General features: G+C 42.9%; 2 protein-coding genes and 1 long non-coding RNA gene across 5 annotated transcripts; 1 reads left to right on the top strand and 2 right to left on the bottom strand.

The window, feature by feature from the left end:
* The first annotated feature begins 1,578 nt into the window (after positions 1 to 1,578).
* LOC310853276 (uncharacterized protein) lies at positions 1,579 to 3,653 on the top strand. Its single transcript, XM_083757545.1, has 3 exons — positions 1,579 to 1,617; positions 1,950 to 2,055; positions 2,824 to 3,653. The coding sequence occupies exons 2-3, from the start codon at positions 1,954 to 1,956 to the stop codon at positions 3,355 to 3,357; spliced, it is 636 nt and encodes a 211-aa protein (XP_083613671.1). The 5' UTR covers positions 1,579 to 1,617; positions 1,950 to 1,953; the 3' UTR covers positions 3,358 to 3,653.
* On the bottom strand, positions 3,147 to 5,773 carry LOC310853277. The gene is made up of 4 exons (XR_014568761.1): positions 5,652 to 5,773; positions 5,004 to 5,181; positions 3,858 to 3,924; positions 3,147 to 3,277 (listed from the first exon to the last, which is right to left on the bottom strand). It is a non-coding gene; the product is annotated as an uncharacterized lncRNA (long non-coding RNA).
* Positions 5,774 to 9,957: 4,184 nt separating this feature from the next.
* Positions 9,958 to 18,987, bottom strand: sapcd1 (suppressor APC domain containing 1). Of its 3 annotated transcripts, none has more exons than XM_083757489.1 (4): positions 18,695 to 18,987; positions 13,170 to 13,346; positions 12,226 to 12,426; positions 9,958 to 10,666 (listed from the first exon to the last, which is right to left on the bottom strand). In XM_083757489.1, the coding sequence occupies exons 1-4, from the start codon at positions 18,776 to 18,778 to the stop codon at positions 10,577 to 10,579; spliced, it is 552 nt and encodes a 183-aa protein (XP_083613615.1). In that variant the 5' UTR covers positions 18,779 to 18,987; the 3' UTR covers positions 9,958 to 10,576. The 3 variants fall into 3 exon arrangements, with proteins under 3 accessions (XP_083613615.1, XP_083613616.1, XP_083613617.1); XM_083757490.1 differs by having other exon boundaries at positions 12,226 to 12,381; XM_083757491.1 differs by having other exon boundaries at positions 10,329 to 10,354.
* Between the last annotated feature and the right edge of the window lie 3,177 nt (positions 18,988 to 22,164).

The raw sequence follows: 22,164 nt of genomic DNA, 5'->3' as shown, positions 1-22,164 counted from the left end.
AACTGATATACCGCACTGACACATGTGGCCCTATATCTTGGGCGTGCCTTAACCTTTAACCCTAAACTTTTTTTTCCATATTTTACTATCTTGAAAAATATTTTAAAATATTTGAACTATTTTAATAGTAATAGTAAAATATATATATAGTAAAAATAGCAAATACGTGCAAGATATAGCACATGATGACATGATTATATGGGCACATTTCCTAATAATGATGACTCAATCAGGCAAGCTGGTACACTTCACCCTTCTTGAGATTCTAACTGCCTTTTCTGTGTAATTTCTTAACCTCAGACTTCCCAGTAATTCTGATAACATTGACGCACTTCCACGGAACAGTGCACAGACGTTTAGTGCACTGTTCCTGGGAAGAAAATACAAAATCTTCACTTTTCTACATTACTAAATGCATGGTCAGGGACCACATGCAATACCTCCACGGACCACCTGTTGAAAACCCCTGCTTTAACACAATGAGTGCTGCCTGCTGGACGAAAGTGGTATGGCGCTTGATGCCACGTGATGAGAAGCAATTCTATTGTGATGAGCGTCTGGTTTTGGGTGCCATCTTAGATGCTAAAGCATAGCATAAATTCTAGCGAGCTATCCTTGCTCTAGAAAACACCAATGTTCCCATCACCCTCACCAGATAATGAGCCTCCGAACATCGCCGATTAGTTCAAAACCACGGATAGCGCCCTAGTTTACGAGAAAGTGTGCAAAGGCCGCGGCTATAACAGAAGCTAATGGCTATGGAGAATGAGACACAGTGCGGGCGGGGCCCTGGCAACCGCACAGCAACTGGAGCGGTAAAAAAAGAAAGAAAAGGAAAATAGCAAGGCAATCTATATAGACCTATTCAGAAAAAGGTCTCATGGTCGCAGGCTACGTATTTCCTGTAGGCGGAGCTGACATATCTGCGGTGTAAACAGTCAGCTATTCTACTCAAACATTACTCGTTTACCTGCTTTTTACTAACTAACTTTACAAAGATGCCCAGAACATCAGGATGAACTTGTGTAGTTTATGGCTATACTCCCAACAGTAGTGGCAACACTTTGTCAAGCCATTGACCAGAGCCGAGTATTGGATAAGATCAATGATGTTGGATAGATCGTGTATAATGTATGTATGTATATAATAATCAAAATCTACAAAGTAGTAAAGTGTTTTCAAATAATTAGGGGAGTAGACAATATTTGCGAAGTAATTCGAGAAGTAATAAGCATTGCAAATTGGAAATATACTGCAGAAAAGTTCAAATACCTCACTCCTACTTAAGTACACTACCTGAGTGCATGGTTACATTACACCACTGGACAGGGATTTACATACAGACCATGAGAATCATATCAGCACTTTGATCTTATTAGAGGGCAGGGCTACATGCTGCAGTGCATTATCCCACCCACCAACTCCTACAGTGAAACCACACTGAACTACAGCTCGACTGTCACAAAGTCAGCAGCATGCTGTTGGTGAGATTAACGCTTATACCTGTGGAGAGGTACGTACGTAGAGCACACACGGAGTCAGGCTCTAAAGCAAAGGATTCGGAACCTATAAGGGAAAAAAAACAAGATGATTAGAGGCTATATGGCATGTGAGCAGGTAGGTTTTGGTAAAATATAATTATATACAAATATATATATTTTTAAATGTTTTCAACCAGAGATTCATTTCTTGAGGATTATTCTATCAATTATCTCATTTGGTAAGTAATTGAGAAGCATGTTTTTCATATTTTATACTTTGTCGCACAATGGTGTCATGCAAAACTGGTGAAGATATAAGCTGATCTACAATGATGATCGGCAACCAATTTATTTTCCCCCATTTTAATATGCCCAAAATAGGGATCGATTAATCAAATATTTCAATCAAATCAATTAGCTTAATTAATGGTTGGATCAATTAATCAATGAAGCACTTTCTCTACCTAGAACGATGTCTCACCTTGACGAGGACGTAATGGATCGAATGCCATACGCACGACCTCTGGCGTACGACGACCTCACCATGGACCCCTGCAGAGCCTCCTACACTAGGGTAAACCACCACAACCACTTTTGCCCTATTAAAAGAAATACCAAAAATAACAGATCTACAAACTTGAGCTTGTAGATCTGCTATTCCCACCGTTTAGTTTTTACATCGCATTGAATTGATTTGTTTTTGTTTCCGCCTGGCATTTTCATCAGGATGGGGGGCAAATTTACCTTTCAGCAGAACATGTTGAACATTGATGTATCATTTTAATTGAGGTGGGTTACCAGGGCAATTTGTTTGTTAAAGGCATTATAGGTAATGTTTTCCCCTCGATCAGCCACCATATGCTGGGGTATTTCCAAAGAAAAATACATCCCTCTGGCTGTATTTTGGTTTTGTTCCACTGTTTATGGTGACATTCATCCCTTGCAGGGACGTTTATTTTCCGTCTGTGGGGGGGGGGGGGGGGGGGGGGATCAAATTGATCCCTTTGAACTTCAAAGGGAAATGTGCACTGAGTTAGTTGATTGATTGGGCCATACGTTCTATGCTCGTTAGTCAAAGTCGTACGATTTGTCACACGTTACTGCAGTGACATTTCTTTCTCTACATTTGACCCATCTCTTGGAGTGGTGAGCCGCAGCCAAGGAGCGGTGGTGAGCTGCAGCCGCGCTGCGCTCGTTGATTTGACCCCCCAATCCAACCCCATAGTGTTCTCTCTAATCAGACAGCAATCACTTGGATTATATACCTGTCAGAGAGGGGAGTGATCAGGGATTCTACCTAGTATGCCTTTAATGTTGTTGTTTTATTTGCATTGTTTTACAGATATTTGTCGGGACTCGGGACGGCCATATCGAAACCGGGACGGTCACGGCCAAACCGGGACGCCTGGACACTGTGTCCTACGTGGACGCCCTCCCGCTGTCCATCCATGTCCACACGGCCTACCTGGACCCTAGTAGGCCTACACATGGCCACCTAGCCTACTTCCCCGGCTTCCACGGACACCACCTGCATGGCATGTTGGACTACTCGTTGGAGCCCGCGTTCATTCGGAAGAGGAACGAGCGGGAGCGCCACCGGGTGCGCTGCGTCAACGAGGGCTACGCGCGCCTCCGAGAGCATCTGCCGCAGGAGCTGGAGGACAAGAGGCTCAGCAAGGTGGAGACCCTGCGCGCCGCCATCGACTACATCAAGCACCTCCAGAGCCTGCTGGACTATGGCGTGTCCGCCGGCGCCGTGGTGGAGACGTCGCTCAGAGACGCGCGAGGCCGCGCGCCTGTGTCACAGAGGACAGAATGCAACAGTGACGGAGAGTCCAAAACCAGTCTCAGCGACTGTGGGGAAAATGCTTATTAGAACACTGTGAAACGGAGCTTCTCAAGCTTAAAAAGAATCACACCTGTGTGAAGTGAGGGGCGCTCTTATCATCATACATCATCTCATTCCGGCCAATCACAATTTGCGTCCTCACCTTCGTCTTCAATGTTTGTGTTTATACAATGTTTGTGTTTCACTTAAAGCTGGCCAACGCGTCCATTCACTCTCAATGGCATTCAATGTTTGTGTTTACACAAACACTCAAAGCTGGCCATTCATTGTCAATGTTAACACAAACCCTCTAAGCCTGGAGAAACCCCGCTATTCCGATTAATGGAATAGTGAGCGTTCGGAATAGCGGTGGTTCTGCTGTCAATGTGTCAATAAAAGGGATTAAACCCCACTGTGTTGATGTACAGTAGGTCATGACTTTCTGTGCGTTTCAGAATGTCCTAAACATTAAACGGATCACTATATTACTGCTCTATGTACAGTATTACATTTTGGAGAATGGAATGAATTATTCCAAAATGACGTACCGTCTTATGGCACTGTTTGTCAATGTTGGCGCCGGGACCACCGGCTCCAGGCCAGGCACTGCACTCCCTGTGGTGGTGTGGAAGTTGAAACGCATGAGTCACATTTGAAGTCGGTGGGGTGAACGGTTCTCGAGTTACGTGGATTACAGACGTACATACACATTACATACAAATTTGCAGGTGCATTTCTAGATTAGGCTCTAACAAACATTAAAAGTCCATATAGACTCGGGTGCCACATGACGTAATTTCGGAAGGCCATGCATTGGAGGGGATAGGCTAGTGTCCCTCAAAAATGTAAATGGAGGACATATAAAACCGAGGGTCTTTGCAATTAATTGTGGACATTTTGTGCACATCTTTGAATATAGTTTATACTGTATATCTTTTTCATCTTTGCTTCTACGGGGTACCTGAAACAAACTATTTTCAGATGGGGGTTGGACAAATATAGTTTGGGGGTTCTTCACATGAATATGTTTGAGAACCACCGATATAGCAACATACGTTTTTTTTTCTTCAGAAAACTGATTTAGAAGACATTTTTAGAATCTGTCATAGTTTTGATTGGGTTAAGGAGTGTTCTCAAGTACCATGCCTGCTTACATTCTTGCCATGTAAATGACACCACTCTCCAACTTTGCCTACAACAGATGCTTTAATTGTTTTGTTTAAGTGTTTTATTCTATTGTCAGAGTTATGAAATGTTTAATTGTGCGTTTGTTTATAAAGTTGTAGGCCTATTGGTTCTCTCATTATAGCCAGTAGCAATCATGTGTCCTGATGTTTATATGGCAGTAACTAAAACATTATTGTGATGCATTTGGTTTATGAACCAGTTTTATTTTTTGTTTCGTCAATTGTTTCCCCTTCATGAGTGTGAGTTGATTTTAAGTTGTTTTATTGAGGCAGTTGAGTTTTGAACCAAGCAGTGCGAGTTGATGTTAAGCACCTGCAGTTTTTAAATCCTTGACATATTTCTTGTGCCACAGATAAACAGAAGATACGAGTGAAAACCCTTTAGAATTTTGATCGACAGTGAAAATGGCCCAAACCGCAATCTTAAACCACACGCCTTCCGTTTACAAACCCGACACATCTCAGCTACAAAGGAATAGAAGCTATTAGTGACAAGTCAATGCTTACTTCTGGGATTAATAGGCAATGAGAAATTGTTCCCAGTGGTAGTTTCAAACCACATCTGTTGATGAAGCACTGACACAGTCCTGATACCACAGGGGCTTGGAAGACAACTCATAGGACTTAGGTGGACTTTGCACAACTTGGTTTGCAAATCACAGACACTCCTCCTGGGCTACAGAGACTTGGAAGAAAACAGCACAACACACTTTAGACACATTACACCAATTTGTTCCAAGCACTGGAACAAAGCTTAGTTGCTTACAAATCACAGACTGATGACAATTAAGTACAAGTGCATAGGATGCAGAATTAAAATACACCACTGGTATCAAATTTAACATCAGCATACTGGTGTAACCACATACAATAGATAGACATGTTTAATATTTAATAATTAATTTAATAAGTAAATGCATGCAAGTGTTATTAAAATATCTAATATTAGCATCATCTCTAGATGTATACAGTCTTATTTTGGCAGTTTTTGTTGCAATGAGGATAGGATATAATTCAGAGAAAACCTTTTTCTAATCTCTGACAAATGATGTAAAATGTTTACAAAAATATAGTAGAGGATTGTTTTATTCTATATTTTATTATTCCACAGTTTTCCTAGAGGTTCAGCATTTAGAATTCGGCACTCACACCTACCTTATTACATTTAGTCGACCCCAACAAGGCAATCCAAACCAGGTTCTCAAACCTTTTCACGTGAAGGACCACACACTCATAAAGCCATACAAATGGGTCTGCAAGCCATAGATGGGTCCTGAGCCACTATTTGGGAAACACTGCTAAAATTGGGGGCGGCAGTAGCTCAGGAGATAGCGGCTGTCTCTGAATGTGATGGTTTCAGGTTCCTCCTGGCTACATGTCCAAGTGTCCTTGAGCAAACGTTGGTGGCTTGCATCATTGCATGTTTTCAGACAGATTGTCACTTCACATAACCCTGCCTAGGGGCTGGGCCGGCACCTGGCAGCCGGGAGTGTCTACGACAAAGTAGAGTTTACATGCTACCGTGAGTCAGTGGGATAAAACAGCAATGACAATACACAAAATGTGTGAGGAACTCATTGGCATAAAGACGATGATGAAACATATAGGCCTAAATGCAACCCGTGTACCTTTTTAGAGAGCAGAACGGGGGCGAGTGGGGCTTTACTTACTATTTCTGAGAGATCCATGCACCCGTTTTTAACCTTATCTTCATATAATTGGTCCTCACTAGTAAGATGGAACCATTACCATACTCGCTCTGCGTTTTATTGGTGAGCTGTGGACAGTTAAGAAACATGCCTACTAGGGGTGTAACGATAACAGCTATTATACGATATCGATATGTATCACGAACCATGGTTGACGATACATGGATGATTTTGGCTATAGGCAGTGCCCACCAATGACATCCACGGATGGTGATTTCAGGCCAATAGAAACCTGGAAAATTGGCATGTAAAACTTTCCATTGTTCTTGCATTAATCTTGCATAAATTACCTGCCTACTGATGATTTCACTCACTGGTAGGCATGGGTTTCTCAGTCTGTCCACAGACCAATTACTGTATGTACTGTAGATAGGTTGAAAATGGTTGAGGTGGTCATTTGAAGGGATTTTGAAGACAAAATATAGCCTATAAATTTTGCCCATAAGTAAGCTATAGTTTGTCAATTGAAAGATAATGCGTATTAGATCATTTTGGGGTGACCATGAAGACAGCATAATCTCTGCTCTGGTAAATCAATGCGTTTTTTACTTTGTGAACGCGTTCAGAGCTCAGATATAATGAGGCGGTCCGGGAAATGCAAATGGTATCAGCTTCAGTCTTGTTTGAGGAATTCAATTTATGAGGGAAACCTCAGTCCCGCTAGAGACATATCTGCGGTGTGCCTCCTCCCCAAATCCTCCTCTCTCCATCTATTTGTTTATGTTTCACGCCTCCGCCAACCTGCACGGAAACGACACGTTATTTTTCCAATATCCTCTCGGTGCGAAAAAGCCACAGATCAAAAACCAAAAGACGTGTTATTACTGTGTACAGGACAGGCCCGACGGGGAGCGGCAGAGACCAGCAGGGTTGAGAGCCAGCGAACCGTGCCTCGAGGGAAGTACAAGCGTTCAGCGCCATGCAAGCGTGACGTCCCGTCTCTTACAGAAGGCGTTTGGGCTGTGCGTGCTGCGTGAATTAGACCCGATAATTAACCAAGTGCTGGTACCCTGGCCTTGATGGTTCAGCGGCTCTGTGAAGATAGCAAAAACTGAGCTACTTAAAGGAAAGCTTCGGCTGTAATGGATGTTTTCTTTTCCGCGCACAGATTGCAATCGAAGTCGTGGTGCGTGGATTCCTTGCAGGCATGTGGTTTCTGTGCCATTTTATACAGGAGTGTCCCCTCAATGCAGGGATGTTTTTTATGCTTGGGAACACAGAGGAGAGAAGAAAAGGAGAGAAAAAAAAGAGAGAATTGAGAAGTTGATTAAAATAAATGTATGCATTGATTCCGAGTTGAATGCACACTTTTTTGACAGCCCTAATTATTTTATGGTCTCTAGTTGTATTTCACTCTAGTCGTAAACCACTTTGATTTTCACTCATTTTCTTTTATCAAAAGTAGAAAAAATAGCTGAACTACAAGCACAAAACACGTCATATAGCCACACGTTGTATAGGCTATAAGCGATTTTTGCTACTTTGGTGTCACACTGTAGTATGACAAAGTAAGGCATTACATTTATGAGAAAACAAAAAGTAAGGCATCACATTTATGAGAAAACAAAACGTTTTGAAATATATTGGGTTCTGCCTTACAGTGGTGTAAACAGTCAAAAAGTACTTTTACTCAAGTACTGTACTTAAGTACAATTTTTTAGGTATTTCTTACTTTACTTCATCAGGCCAGTGACTGATGAAGGCTGGATAGCAGATTAAAAGAAGAATGGAAAAGAGTAATTTGTATGAGAGTGACACATACATGAGAATGTTGTTGATTCTGTCTTGTGTTTTTTTTATTTATGTGTGTACGTTGTCACGCAAGTAAGTATCTTTGTAATGTGCACGCAACTGTGAAAATCTATAAAAACAATGAAAGAGAACAAAGCTCTGCTTGATCGGGAAGTGCTCTTTATTGACTCGCATAAAAGTAAAGTAGCTACTGTATATACTACTTGATGGTACGTGTGTGCAAGTGCGGTAGGCTACAGTTCTGTTGTTTGCATGCGTGCAAGCGTGCAAGCTTGTGTGTAGACACTAGTATACATATACATGTGTGTCAGTGTGTGCATTGTACACAGTGTGTGTGTGTGTGAGTGAACGAGAGAGAGAGAGAGAGAGAGAGAGAGAGGTGATGGGTAGGTGAGATAAGGTTTATCAGTGGATAAACATCAGAGCAGACCACCAGGGAGAGGCCATGCAACGTGTCAGGACAGAGAGGGCCCACATACTGGGACGGAAATAGGAGGCTGGCTTCTTGAGGCTCTCAAGAGCAATGGTAGAAAGTAACTGAGTAGCCTACATGTACTTATGTATACTGTAAGTATAAGTACAATTTTGAGGTATTTGCACTTTACTTGAATATTCCCAATATCCAATACTTTACAGCCCCGATGAAGACCGTATAGGTCGAAACATGTCGGTTCAATAAAGTTTGACTCCTTTTAAACATCAAGTGTTGCCCGGATCTCCACTTTGTTCTATATCCAATACTTTAACTTCTACTCCACTACACCTCGAATCCAAATATTGTACTTTTACTCCACTGCATTTATTTGAATAACTGTAGTTACTTTAAATATACTTTGTATATTTGTATATTTAATAGCCGATCTACAAGCTAGATCTGCGATTTTCAAAAAGAAAATTACGCATTTGAAAACTTGAAATGACAGTCTGTATAATGAGTAGCCTACACTTTTACTTTTGGTACTTTAAGTAGATTTTGCCAATACTTTCATACTTTTACTCAAGTACATTTTGAATTTCCGGACTTTTACTTGTAACAGAGTAGTTCTATATTGCAGTATTGATACTTTTACTTAACCCATTTACTTGACTCAACAATGGGCTGCCCCGCCCCCGTGTGAGCCACCGCGACAGGTTCTTTCTCCATGTGTGGTCTTATGCCATCAAAATTACGTTTAAACGTTGCATGTTATTTATTTACCTGGCAAGTATATTCGTTTACCTGACAGCCTATTAGTTTCAATTTACAGATTATTATTAATTTTATCTTATATTGTTTAGAGACTGCATGCTAGGTTCTTGGTTTGCCTGTGATCCTAGTTTACTGAGGCACTACACAGTCTAAATGTCTTCTACATCCTGACAGTTTTCTGTTTCCATGTCAGTCGTGTCCACAAGCTCGTATGAGCTACATGAGCTTGTAGATCTGCTGTTTTTCAATAGCTAAAGCATAACATAATGCTAACACCAAAAGGGGTTCCCGCCCAAAATGGGTTAAGTCGCTCTGGATAAAGGCCGTCTGCTAAAAGCCTAAATTGGTTCCCAACCCCTTTTTTCCCCTTGGACACCAGTAGCGTGCACAGACATTTAGAGGGGCTCAAGTGAAAAAAGGGCACCTTGTGCTGCGCATCAGGAACCACCAGTTGCCTTAATAGTGTGTGAGATGTATAGATTCAGGAGCATAAATAATATATTAGAAGCATTTAATCCAGAATTGATGGATGTCATCATGAGCCACATACTGTACAAAACAAAAATAAAATGAACAAACTGTTAAAAAAAAAGAACTTTCAAAAGGGCTCTTTGCTGTCCAGAGGGCAAAAGGGCAGGTGCGCTATCACCATCTAGTGTCTAACTGTGCACACCACACCATTCTCCCATTATTCTAACCCACAAAAAGTTAGAATATGGGAATAAGAGCCTTGAAAAATGTGTTTTCACTGTCATAATAAATAATAACTAAGTTCTTAGCGGAACACAAGTGATTGTTGATCATTAAAACAACTGAGCTCTGAGAATGCACGCGGCCCACCCATTAAGTTAAGGGGTGAGGTGGGTGGACCCAAGAACACTTTCCAGATTTTCAAGTGGGCCCAGATCGAGAAAAGGTTGGGAAGGAGTATGCCGACAGGTTGCGCTTTATGAAAACAGATCACATTCTCTAGAATAAAATTACTTTTATAAAAATGGTCAGATCATGCCGCCTACTATATGCTACTCTTCAGGATTCAAATTCAAAAATAGCGAAAGCAGCAGATCTAGCTTGTAGATCTGTTACTTTTGATGCTTTTGTGTGACTGTAGTTTGATCACGTAGGGCAAAAAACCCACAAAAAGTAAAATAAGGAGATAAGAGGTTTCTGCCCAATACTCACCTTTTACTCACAAGCAACATTCCTCACTAGGGATGAAAACAAAACACCATCTGATATTACATCCAACATAGACTTTATTATTTTACATGCGTATTTACAGTGGTTAGAGAAACTAAAACAATAGCAGAACATTTAATGAAATGTAAAATTGAGCATATTTTTTGCTTGCACAAATCTGGTGTGTGTGTGTGTGTGTGTGTGTGTGTGTGTGTGTGTGTGTGTGTGTGTGTGTGTGTGTGTGCAGGCCATCATTGCGCATAGAGTCCTCCAAGTTGCTGAAGGAGTCTTTCTCGTTCTATTTCCAAAATAGCAATCTGTCGATTTTTCTCACTCACTTCCTGTGAAGAAGAGGAAGAATAAGAAGGAAGTAATTCCACATTGAAAAAAGTACTGGCAACTTATTAAATATCAGATCTACCATCTATTTTTGAATATCCTACTAAGCTATGGGTTAATTGGTTCATGTATTGTTGTATGAATGTTTTGTAATAATAATCTAAAACGGCAATAACTAGTAATAACTAGTAACTAAAACAGACAAATAATTGTAGTGGAGTAAAAAGTAAACATGTTTGCCTCCGAGTAGAAGTATAGCGCAGTGGTTCTCAAAGTCAGGTAAGGTAAGGTAAGGTAGGTAAGGTAAGTAAAGTTAATAGCATCACAACCAATTTAACTACTTTAACCATATTTTATACTTTGGCTATTCAAAAAAAGGAGATACAAAAGCTTGTAGTGTGACACGCTGCAAGCTTGTGTATCGGCTAGTCTGTATCCGCTATTTTATATCTGCTTGTTTGGACGATAATTAATAATTATTAGGGGTGCACGATTATGAAATTATGACCGATATCCGATCTCCGATTATCTGCAGGATCATATCAGCCGATACCGATTCTGATATTATACAGGACAAACAAGCCTAGGCACTAGGGGCTTGGCCCAAAGCCTGTTAATAAAGTCAATCAATAAATAGCCTATACTCTTTTCCAAGTGTCTGTTTTCACAACTGAATGACTACTGAATGAGATGAGTACACAAATTCAATGTAGAATGTTTTAAACAAAAATTGCTGGTGAAAACCGATTAAATAATCTGTATTATTTCGATACCATCCCTAATAATTATGAATTAAACACAAATCTCTTCTGGGGGTCTCCGTTAGTTTAGAGCACTTTCAACAAAAAGCTAATGGCAGCCAAGTCTATGGACTTTTAATGTTTGTTAGGGCACTAAACGTGACATCATGTGGCAGCCCAGTCTATGGACTATGAACGTTTGTTTGCAGCAGTTAACCTCTTTCAGGACGGGAACCTCTTTTGGTGTTTTAAGCATTATGTTATACTTTAGCTATTGAAAAATAGCAGATCTACAAGCTCATAGCGCGGCAAGTCAAGTCACCCTGGCCCCTTTTCCACCGGTTGGTTCCCAGTGGGAACCGGTTCAGTTCTTTTCCACCGGTTGGTTCCCAGTGGGAACCGGTTCAGTTATTTTTGGTTCTTAGTCCATGAGCCAGAGCTCCAAAATTGAAACGTTAATTATGAATTGAGTGTAGCAAAACCATACCTATATTAGATTGTTATCACCATTAAACTTCCCCAATTGAGTACTTACACGAAGACAATTTTTTAATATGCAAATGAGGCATTATGTAGGAAAATATGCAAAATAATCAAAAATATGAAAAAGCTACTACTGTGGAAGGGTTATCATTCATTTACTTGTATTGATCCTATAAACAATTTAATATAGGGTATAGTTTGCCCACCAATTTTGGAGCTCTGGCTCATGGACTAAAAACCAAAAAGAACTGAACCGGTTCCCATTGGGAACCAACTGGTGGAAAAGGGGTCCCTGTGTGAATACTGAATAGGCCTCTTCTCTTTATATTTGTCCTTACCTGAGCCAGTACCGAATTGTGCCAGCGGAGGTCGCTGTCGGCCACCGCATCGGGCAGGGAGTGAGTGCTGCCACTGGTCACTTGGGGCTCGCTCATCATGCTGCCCAGAGAGCCGTTGACCCTCTGGATACGACACCTCAGCTGGCAACACCTGGCCTGCCGGACAGAGGGGGAAACGTGCTTCAAGAGACCCGTCTGCTGCTGAAGAGAAGTGATGTAAAAAGGCAGTGGTTCTGAGAGTAGGGTCGGTCCGGGACCCCCAGCCTCACCCTGGGTGAGGGGTCCTTTGGGTGGTTCCAGAGGGTCCTCAGCATAATTATACATGGCCTGTATACGTGCCGTATGTATAACACAAATCTATTTCAATCTTCTCTTCTGGGGGTCCCTGGCACAAAACATTTTCAGATGGGGGTCCGCGGCCAAAAACTTTTTGGGGTCTTGGAACAAAAACTTCTGAGAACTACAACTGGTGTGAAATGTAAGGGGTCCTGGAAACCCCTTCAAGGACCCCCTGGGGGACCCCGGACCACTGAACTAAACTAAACCAAACTACCGAGCACCTTCTGTTCCTTCCGGCTTTTCCCTTCAGGGGTCACCACCACCACAGCCAATCATCTGCCTCCATCTCACCCTGTCCTCTGCCTCCTCTTCTCTCACACCAACTAACTTCATGTCCTTTTTCACTACATCCATAAATATTCTCTTTGGTCTTCCTCTATAGGCCTCCTGCCTGGCAGTTCCGACCTCAACATCCTTCTACCGATACACTCACTATAATAAAGCTCTGCTTCCTGTCTTCTCCTCAGTGCGACTGTCTCTAAACCATACAACAGTCTCATCACCGTTCTTGTAATGTACACCTTACTGTACAAAGACACGACACTGCCTTCCTGCTGACGCAGAGAGCCAGGACTAAAAGGTTAGTATTCCACAGCGTACGGTACCTGCAGCAGGGCCCCTTCAGATCCGCCAGCATTGAAGCCCGGCTCGGCCTCCAGACCGGCCTGCTGGCTCCGGTTCTCCTCCAGGCGTCTACGGTACCACAGACGGGCCTGCTCCAGAACGTCCACACCACACCACAGAGAGTCCTTCTCCATCTCCAGGTCCTTGAGGCGCTGCACCTGAAACAAAGCTGTGGTGGTTCCTCAGACATTTCACCTGAAACAAAGCCGTGGTGGTTCCTCAGACATTTCAAGCCAAGAGGCTCTCACACAGGATAGCGTTGTTGTCTAGTGCCTACAGTGTCACACAAAAGCACCAAAAGTAGCAGATTCACAAGCTCGAAACGCGACGAGCTGCTGCTTTTGCCATTTTTGAGGGGCGCTAGCCCCTCCTATATTCAGCCAGCCCATTAGTGTAGATTTTTGTCATATGTGGACAAGCAAATCGGCTATTTTTGTCCTACACACAGATTAAATTCCCATTGACAATTAATTTACGTCATAATTATGTGGACAAGCAAATCGGTATTTGAATCCTGGAAAATATGGTTCTGGAGGAGGTTTCCACCTGACAGAGACAATAATAATCCACACACCACACAGCAAGCTCAGCACTGTCCGCCGGCACCGCTGTACCTTGAAGATGACTCATTAGCCATCCGTCCTTCCTTTTCCATGTCTACCTTTTGACTGATAGGACTCTAGACAGGCCTGCCCCAAAGATATCTGTGCAGCTACGCCCGGCAGCCGGCGAAAACTCAATAGGCCAGAGAATTAAGGCCCGGCCCTACCTGTGCCCTCATCAAACCCTGTACACTCAATATACTGCCACCGCTGCCACCATTAGATCTCCATATATGGAGCTGACCTTCCATGTTGATCCGACTCCATCAAACCCTGTACACTCAATATACTGCCACCGCTGCCACCATTAGATCTCCATATATGGAGCTGACCTTCCATGTTGATCCGACTCCATCAAACCCTGTACACTCAAGACACCAATAACCACAATCCGCCAACTACCAATAAGTGATTTTACAGAAAAAACAAGCCCCAAAGTAGTTATAATAACACGGTGAACGTGGCAACCTTGGTATCCTGGGGGTGGGTTTTCAAGTCAACACCAACAGCTCTGGACGGCCAGCAGCGCAGCATTGCCTGTTGTCTTCCAGAGGGCCCCAAGTCTTTGTCTATCAGCAGAGTCAATCTACTGAGCCACGGGAGGCCATTTTCGGCTCCATTGTCAATGCATCATTAGGGAAACCAAGCATGTCAAACAGGGATGAAATTACGGTCAACAGTCAACCGACAGAGCAAACTGGCAGTGGAGGAAGAAGTGCTCTGATGTTTTACTTACTATACAGTTACAAGTAGGCTAATAGGCCTGTATTCAACGAGAAGTTAAAATACGGCTATTACGCATCATGCAGAATGCCACGTTTCACATGTTTTTTTTTTTCTTTCTCCAAAGCGATGCATTGAAAGCTTGTAGATTGTAGATCGTCTATCTTTGACCAGCCAGTACAAGTATAAATAAATATAAGCTTTAAGTGCATAATGCATGTTTTCTATTTATTTATAGAAAATAAAATAGACGCTGAATGCTCGCCATAATACTGCCCCCAAGGTCAACATCCTGAGAGATGAATAGCACTTTTTATCTATATTACACTTTGAATGGTCACAGTTCTTAGGTGGAAGGGGAGCTCATTCCATAGCCTATAGGGGCAAAACTTTCAAAGGCTCGATCACCTTTCGTTTTCAATTCTGTCTGAGGAACAACCAACAAAGCCTGGGATGAGGATCTCAGAGACCATCTGGGCACATACTGTATACGGTTGGAAACAGATAAGGAGGTGCCTGGCCATGGAGGGCTCTAATATTAAAATGTATTCTATAATTAACTGGGAGCCAGTGCAAGGAGGCAAGGACGGGTGTTATTTAACCGACAGGATCTCCTGGACCTGGTCAGTAACTTTGCAGCTGTGTTCTGGACCAGTTGCAAGAGATCCAACAAGGTTTTGGAGACGGGTAAAAAGAGAATTACAATAATCAAGACGTGATGATGACACAAATGTGTGAATAATCATTTCTAACTCTGGGTATGAAACAACTGATCTTAGTTTGGCAATGTTACGAAGGTGATAAAAACAAGTGTGAGATATAGAATTAACGTGCTTATCTAAAAGCATAGACTCATCTAAAATAATGCCAAGGTTTCTGGGGTTAGAGCATATTCTGTTTCAATGACCCAAGGTGGTCAGCAACGTCTGCAGCAACCCTACTTGGGGCAACAAACTTCTGTTTTGTCTGGATTCAATTAGTCCTTCGCTAAACCCTTACTGCTTACTACTACTAAACCCCACCACAAAAAGCGATTGTCCAATGTCAATCCATATGGTTTAGCAACTGTGGCTATGCAGAACAAGCTTTCGTCACCTCGTAGCTGTCAATGTTATTTTGCATGGCTGTGTTGTTGAACACATATAGGCAGCTTAACGTCAGGGAAGTTACATGACGGGGCGTGTTCCCTCCTCAGAGGACATCATGACATCGTTCGTGACTCTAAGAAGGGCTGTTTCTCTGGAGTGTTTTTAACAGAATCCTGATTTAAATTTGTCGCAGATATTATGTTATCTACCGGTATGTTATCAGATATGTGACATATACACAGACCGATGTATCAGGAAGGCCATAAGCATAATGACTGACTCCTCCCACCCATCCCACAGTCTCTTTGAACCGAGTCCTGCCGTCTGGTAAATGGTGCATTTATGTAGCGCCTTTATCCAAGGCGCTTTACAGAGATTGTGCATTACATTCACCCATTCACACACACATTCATACACCGATGGCAGCGGAAACCATGCAAGGCACCAACTAGCACATCGGGAGCAATTAGGGGTTCAGTGTCTTGCTCAATGACACTTCGACAGTAACTCTGGGGGAGCCCGGGTTCGAACTGGCAACCTTACGGTTACCATCCAGGCACTCTACCCCTGAGCCACCGCCGTCTGGTAGGAGGTTCAAGAGCCTAGGAGGAAGCACCGGCATGCTGTTCCCCCAAACCACCAGGACACTGAATGCTCGCCATAATACTGCTCCCAAGGCCAACATCCTGAGAGATGAATAGCATGTTATTTATATTGCACTTTGAATGCATCAGCACATTCTCCTGCCAATGTTGTCTACTTTTTAATGTTTTTATTAAAAGGCTTTGCCTCTTTTTAATATCTGTCTATTGTTTTTAAATGTGAAGCATCGTGAGTTGTGGAGAACGGTGTTTTGCTCCCCTGTAGGCCCTGCAGTGTCTCTCTTTCTGTTGTGTTGATGAAATGTCTGTACAGCACTTTGGTACAATGGAAATAGTTCTTTATAAATAAAGGTGATTTGATTTGATTTGATAATTTTTTCTTTGTTGTGTATAGGTTGTTTGAAGCTTGTTTCCATTGTGGTCCACTTTAAGACCTGGAACAATTAACACGCAACAAACTATACAGTGTTTTTGTGTAAATCCTCATTGGTGACAATTAAATGGTGACATTACTGTGATTTGGTTCTAGTCTGCTTTTGCACTTGAACAGCATCAGCTATTAATACTGACTCCACAGGGAGTTTGACGGGAAGATGTGAGTTGCAGGGCTCTGTGTGATGGAATGTGTCATCGGGGTGACCGCTAGTCATCATTACCCAATAACACATGGGTCTCAATTAACCACTTAACCCTTTGAGAACAGATTCTACAAATGTCTTCTAAATCATGACTGCAATCATGTCTTCTTCGCCCGTTTCCTGGCTATCTCAACTGTAGGCTACTATATCCAAATAAAGGCAACCCCCCTCCCATTCTACACGATGTGACGCATCTAGTTTGTGGGTTAGATACTTTTGCAACTTTATGAACAAAAACAAAATCGGTATGAAACAAAGTTATGAGTGGCCCGCCGCCCCGGACCTCAGGTTGGGAAACACGGCTGTATTCCATGGGGTATAAATGACCATAATGACTGCAGGCTGTACTGTGAAAGCATCACTCAACACAAAGCCACCACGGCATTGTGTGAACCAGTCTGTAGGTCAAAGGTCAATCACCTCTCTATTGTTGTCTTTAATTCTGCCAGGCTTTAGGCGAGTGAGAGATTATGTTTTCACCTCTGTGTGTGCGTGTGTGTGCGCGCATGTGTGTGTGTGTGTGTGTGTGTGTGTGTGTGTGTGTGTGTGTGTGTGTGTGTGTGTGTGTGCTTTTGAACTTAAGAGCTAGACGTGAGGATAATCTTCCTCGATAAATTATTGTTTTATGTGTGATATCTTTAGAGATACACACAAAAAATTCAGGTTGGGGTTAGGATGAAGATCCTTGCCAAATGTTTTGTTCACGCAAGTCAATCCTGGAATATTATATAATATAATGGCCTCCAGGTACTCTTACTATAGTTCTTCTAAAGTAAGAAACATCTACATAAAATTAAATGTGAAAATACATACATGGTATACATACAGTGTGTTTTACTGCAGCATTTTGGAATCGCTATGGACAGGTGTACATAATGCAAGTAGCGAAACACTGACGTCTGTTTGAGCCTTGAGGCACTGAGAGACAAATGACTTACATCACCAGACAGGTATTTAGCCTACTGCTGTTAAGACAAGCCTGTACTGTACGCTACAGTCATTTCATACTGCACTCGGTATCATAAGCAAAGTATGCTTCCTACCTCCGTGTCATGTACTTAATATAACACTCCAGAGCTAATGCATGTGTGTACTAGTAGACACACTATAGGCTTTGGCCGATATTTGATTAATCGTGAATATCAAATATGGCATCGATCATATTGAGTATTGTGATACTTTTGCAATATGAATGCGATATATTACACACAATCGTTATAGGTCAGACCAAGCGAGGCAGTGTGTGAGAATGACTCTCCACTGCATATGTACAGTATGGCAGCAATTCAGCTTGTGTTTTTATCCTGCAATGTTATGGTGTTCCAGTGGAAAGACATTTATAGACACACCTACTGTACACACACCAGATAAACACACACACACAACCCACATTCTACTGTACGGCGGATATCTGGCCGGATATAGTACACCCCGCACACAGCGCAGTGGTGGAAAGTAACTAAGTACATTTACTAAGTATATATATTTTTTAGGTATTTGTACTTTACTTTAGTAATTCCAATTTCCAATACTTTTACTTCTACTCCACTACATCTCAGAGACAAATATTGTACTTTTATTCCACAATGCGTCATGTTGATGCCAATACTTCTGTACGGTATAGCGGAGTAGTTCTACTTTGTACTGTAGTATTAACACCTTTACTCAAGTACATAATGTGAGTACTTTTTCCGCCACTGCAACACACACACACACACACACACACACACACACACACACACACACACACACACACACACACACACACACACACACACACACACACACACACACACACACACACACACACACACACACACACACACACACACACACACACACACACTCCTTACCCACAGGTAGAAGCGCAGGGCGTCCAGGCTGTAGAGGCTGGTCCTGAGCGGGATGATGACCACGGTGTAGGAGGGACAGGCCATGGTGGTGGGGAGGGAGGGGAGGAGAGGAGACACACCGTCACTCAGCAAACCAGCACGGCTACTGCTGGCCCCCTACATACATGCATGCATGCATGCGTGCATACATTCATACATACAGCTGTCTGCACTCTGCACCGCACGCCAACAACAAACAGCACAACACGACACAATGCAATACAATACAATACACCACACCACGGGCCAGCTGACTGACTGAATAACACTGGAGAGGGAGAGAATGAGGGCGAGAGAGAATGAGAGAGAGAGAGGAGAGAGGAGAGAGAGAGAGAGGGAGAGAGAGGGAGAGAGAGCGAGTGGAAAAAAGGGCGGCAGCAACAGGATGGTTTAGGGAACAGACAAGCACCCTGGTGCCCCCGGGGCGAGCTAATGAAAAATTCCACATGTCACCGTCATGAGGTGTTTTTTGAGTGGTGCAACCACTCCTAGGCTGGCTGTGTCCCTGGGTCCGAGCACGGAAATAGCATATTATCACCACCAAGTGTCACTGTTGCACAGCCTAACACACCACCAAGTCTCACTGTTGTGCGGCCTGGGTGGGTTCCTGAGGTTCGGGATGTTCCGGGGACCCCCCAGGGACCCCCACACAGAGTTGCACCATTCACACGGGTGTGATTTCTTTTTTAATCAACATTTTCGTCGCTGGTCGGGTGGAAAACCTTGTAGGCTATGTACTATTTTTTAATTAATTTAAAATGATAATAAATAAACCAGTGAAAATAGCCGATCAACAAGCTCACAAGCTTGTAGTTCTGATATTTTTGCTACGTTAGTGCGACATTTGTATGATGAAGTGGGGCGTGAAGAGAAATAACATTAAAAGTTGAAATTATGGAGATACGAGGTTCCTGCCTGACAAGGATTTCTGCATCGTCTCTGTCGGGTGGAAACCTCACATGTCCAAAACTGTTACTTTTCAAGATTAAAAAATAGCCAAAAAAACCTTTGTTTTGTAGTAGAGCAGAAGTATGAAGTATTGTGAAATGGAAATCAAGTAAAGTCAAAGTAACATTGTACTTGAGAAAACTTATGTCGTTACTTTATGCCACTGCCTAATATAATATGTTATGTTCTTGATGAGGGGAGCTGTTAGACTACTCTGTCAATTTCTTAGCCGTGCGGTGAAAAATAGCAGATCTACAACGCGCCACACTGTGAAGTTGTAGATCTGCTGTTTTCGGGGCGTGGCCCAAGTATAAAGTGGCCATTAAGGTTTCAGGTGAGAATGTGTCCGTTCTGTTCCGACACGCTCGCAGGAATGTGACAGAACTTTGGCAACGAGACGAGACATCTCGCCACCCATTATATGAGCAGAGCAGGGTTCTGTTGTCTGTGGGAGAGATGCATAACAAAAAGCTTGTTTTTCAGGTTCTGAGATACACTTATTTGCTCGTGAAAACAAGGCAAGGGCTTGAATAGAGGGCGGAGCGGTATAAGGGAATTAAGGCTGAAAGTGTAAAACAAACAGGCAAAAACCGTTACGAACAACACAAAGCGTTGTGTTTTAACTGCTCACTCCCAACATAGAAATGCACCACTCAGTTCACACGGGTGTGATTTTTTTAATGTGTTTATGAGGCGATAGTACTTCATTATAGACCCCTTGGTGTGGTTGTTATGTGCAGTGATGCCCTTTGTATAGGGGTAGGGTTTCTTCATTATAGACCCCTTGGTGTGGTTGTTATGTGCAGTGATGCCCTTTGTATAGGGGTAGGGTTTCTTCATTATAGACCCCTTGGTGTGGTTGTTGTGTGCAGTGATGCCCTTCGTATAGGGGTAGGGTTTCTTCATTATAGACCCCTTGGTGTGGTTGTTGTGTGCAGTGATGCCCTTTGTATAGGGGTAGGGTTTCTTCATTATAGACCCCTTGGTGTGGTTGTTATGTGCAGTGATGCCCTTTGTTTAGGGGTAGGGTTTCTTCATTATAGACCCCTTGGTGTGGTTGTTGTGTGCAGTGATGCCCTTCGTATAGGGGTAGGGTTTCTTCATTATAGACCCCTTGGTGTGGTTGTTGTGTGCAGTGATGCCCTTTGTATAGGGGTAGGGTTTCTTCATTATAGACCCCTTGGTGTGGTTGTTATGTGCAGTGATGCCCTTTGTTTAGGGGTAGGGTTTCTTCATTATAGACCCCTTGGTGTGGTTGTTATGTGCAGTGATGCCCTTCGTATAGGGGTAGGGTTTCTTCATTATAGACCCCTTGGTGTGGTTGTTGTGTGCAGTGATGCCCTTTGTATAGGGGTAGGGTTTCTTCATTATAGACCCCTTGGTGTGGTTGTTGTGTGCAGTGATGCCCTTTGTATAGGGGTAGGGTTTCTTCATTATAGACCCCTTGGTGTGGTTGTTGTGTGCAGTGATGCCCTTTGTATAGGGGTAGGGTTTCTTCATTATAGACCCCTTGGTGTGGTTGTTGTGTGCAGTGATGCCCTTTGTATAGGGGTAGGGTTTCTTCATTATAGACCCCTTGGTGTGGTTGTTGTGTGCAGTGATGCCCTTTGTATAGGGGTAGGTCATTATAGACCCCTTGGTGTGGTTGTTATGTGCAGTGATGCCCTTTGTATAGGGGTAGGTCATTATAGACCCCTTGGTGTGGTTGTTGTGTGCAGTGATGCCCTTTGTATAGGGGTAGGTCATTATAGACCCCTTGGTGTGGTTGTTATGTGCAGTGATGCCCTTTGTATAGGGGTAGGGTTTTTTCATTATAGACCCCTTGGTGTGGTTGTTATGTGCAGTGATGCCCTTTGTATAGGGGTAGGGTTTGTGCAGTGATGCCCTTTGTATAGGGGTAGGGTTTCTTCATTATAGACCCCTTGGTGTGGTTGTTATGTGCAGTGATGCCCTTTGTATAGGGGTAGGGTTTCTTCATTATAGACCCCTTGGTGTGGTTGTTGTGTGCAGTGATGCCCTTCGTATAGGGGTAGGGTTTCTTCATTATAGACCCCTTGGTGTGGTTGTTGTGTGCAGTGATGCCCTTTGTATAGGGGTAGGGTTTCTTCATTATAGACCCCTTGGTGTGGTTGTTATGTGCAGTGATGCCCTTTGTTTAGGGGTAGGGTTTCTTCATTATAGACCCCTTGGTGTGGTTGTTGTGTGCAGTGATGCCCTTCGTATAGGGGTAGGGTTTCTTCATTATAGACCCCTTGGTGTGGTTGTTGTGTGCAGTGATGCCCTTTGTATAGGGGTAGGGTTTCTTCATTATAGACCCCTTGGTGTGGTTGTTATGTGCAGTGATGCCCTTTGTTTAGGGGTAGGGTTTCTTCATTATAGACCCCTTGGTGTGGTTGTTATGTGCAGTGATGCCCTTCGTATAGGGGTAGGGTTTCTTCATTATAGACCCCTTGGTGTGGTTGTTGTGTGCAGTGATGCCCTTT

Source organism: Protomyctophum parallelum (assembly GCF_964188405.1).
Source record: "Protomyctophum parallelum genome assembly, chromosome: 22".
NCBI classification, from domain to species: domain Eukaryota; kingdom Metazoa; phylum Chordata; class Actinopteri; order Myctophiformes; family Myctophidae; genus Protomyctophum; species Protomyctophum parallelum.
The sequence above is the reverse complement of the archived record's forward strand: the minus strand, read 5'-3'. Positions and strand labels throughout refer to the sequence as shown.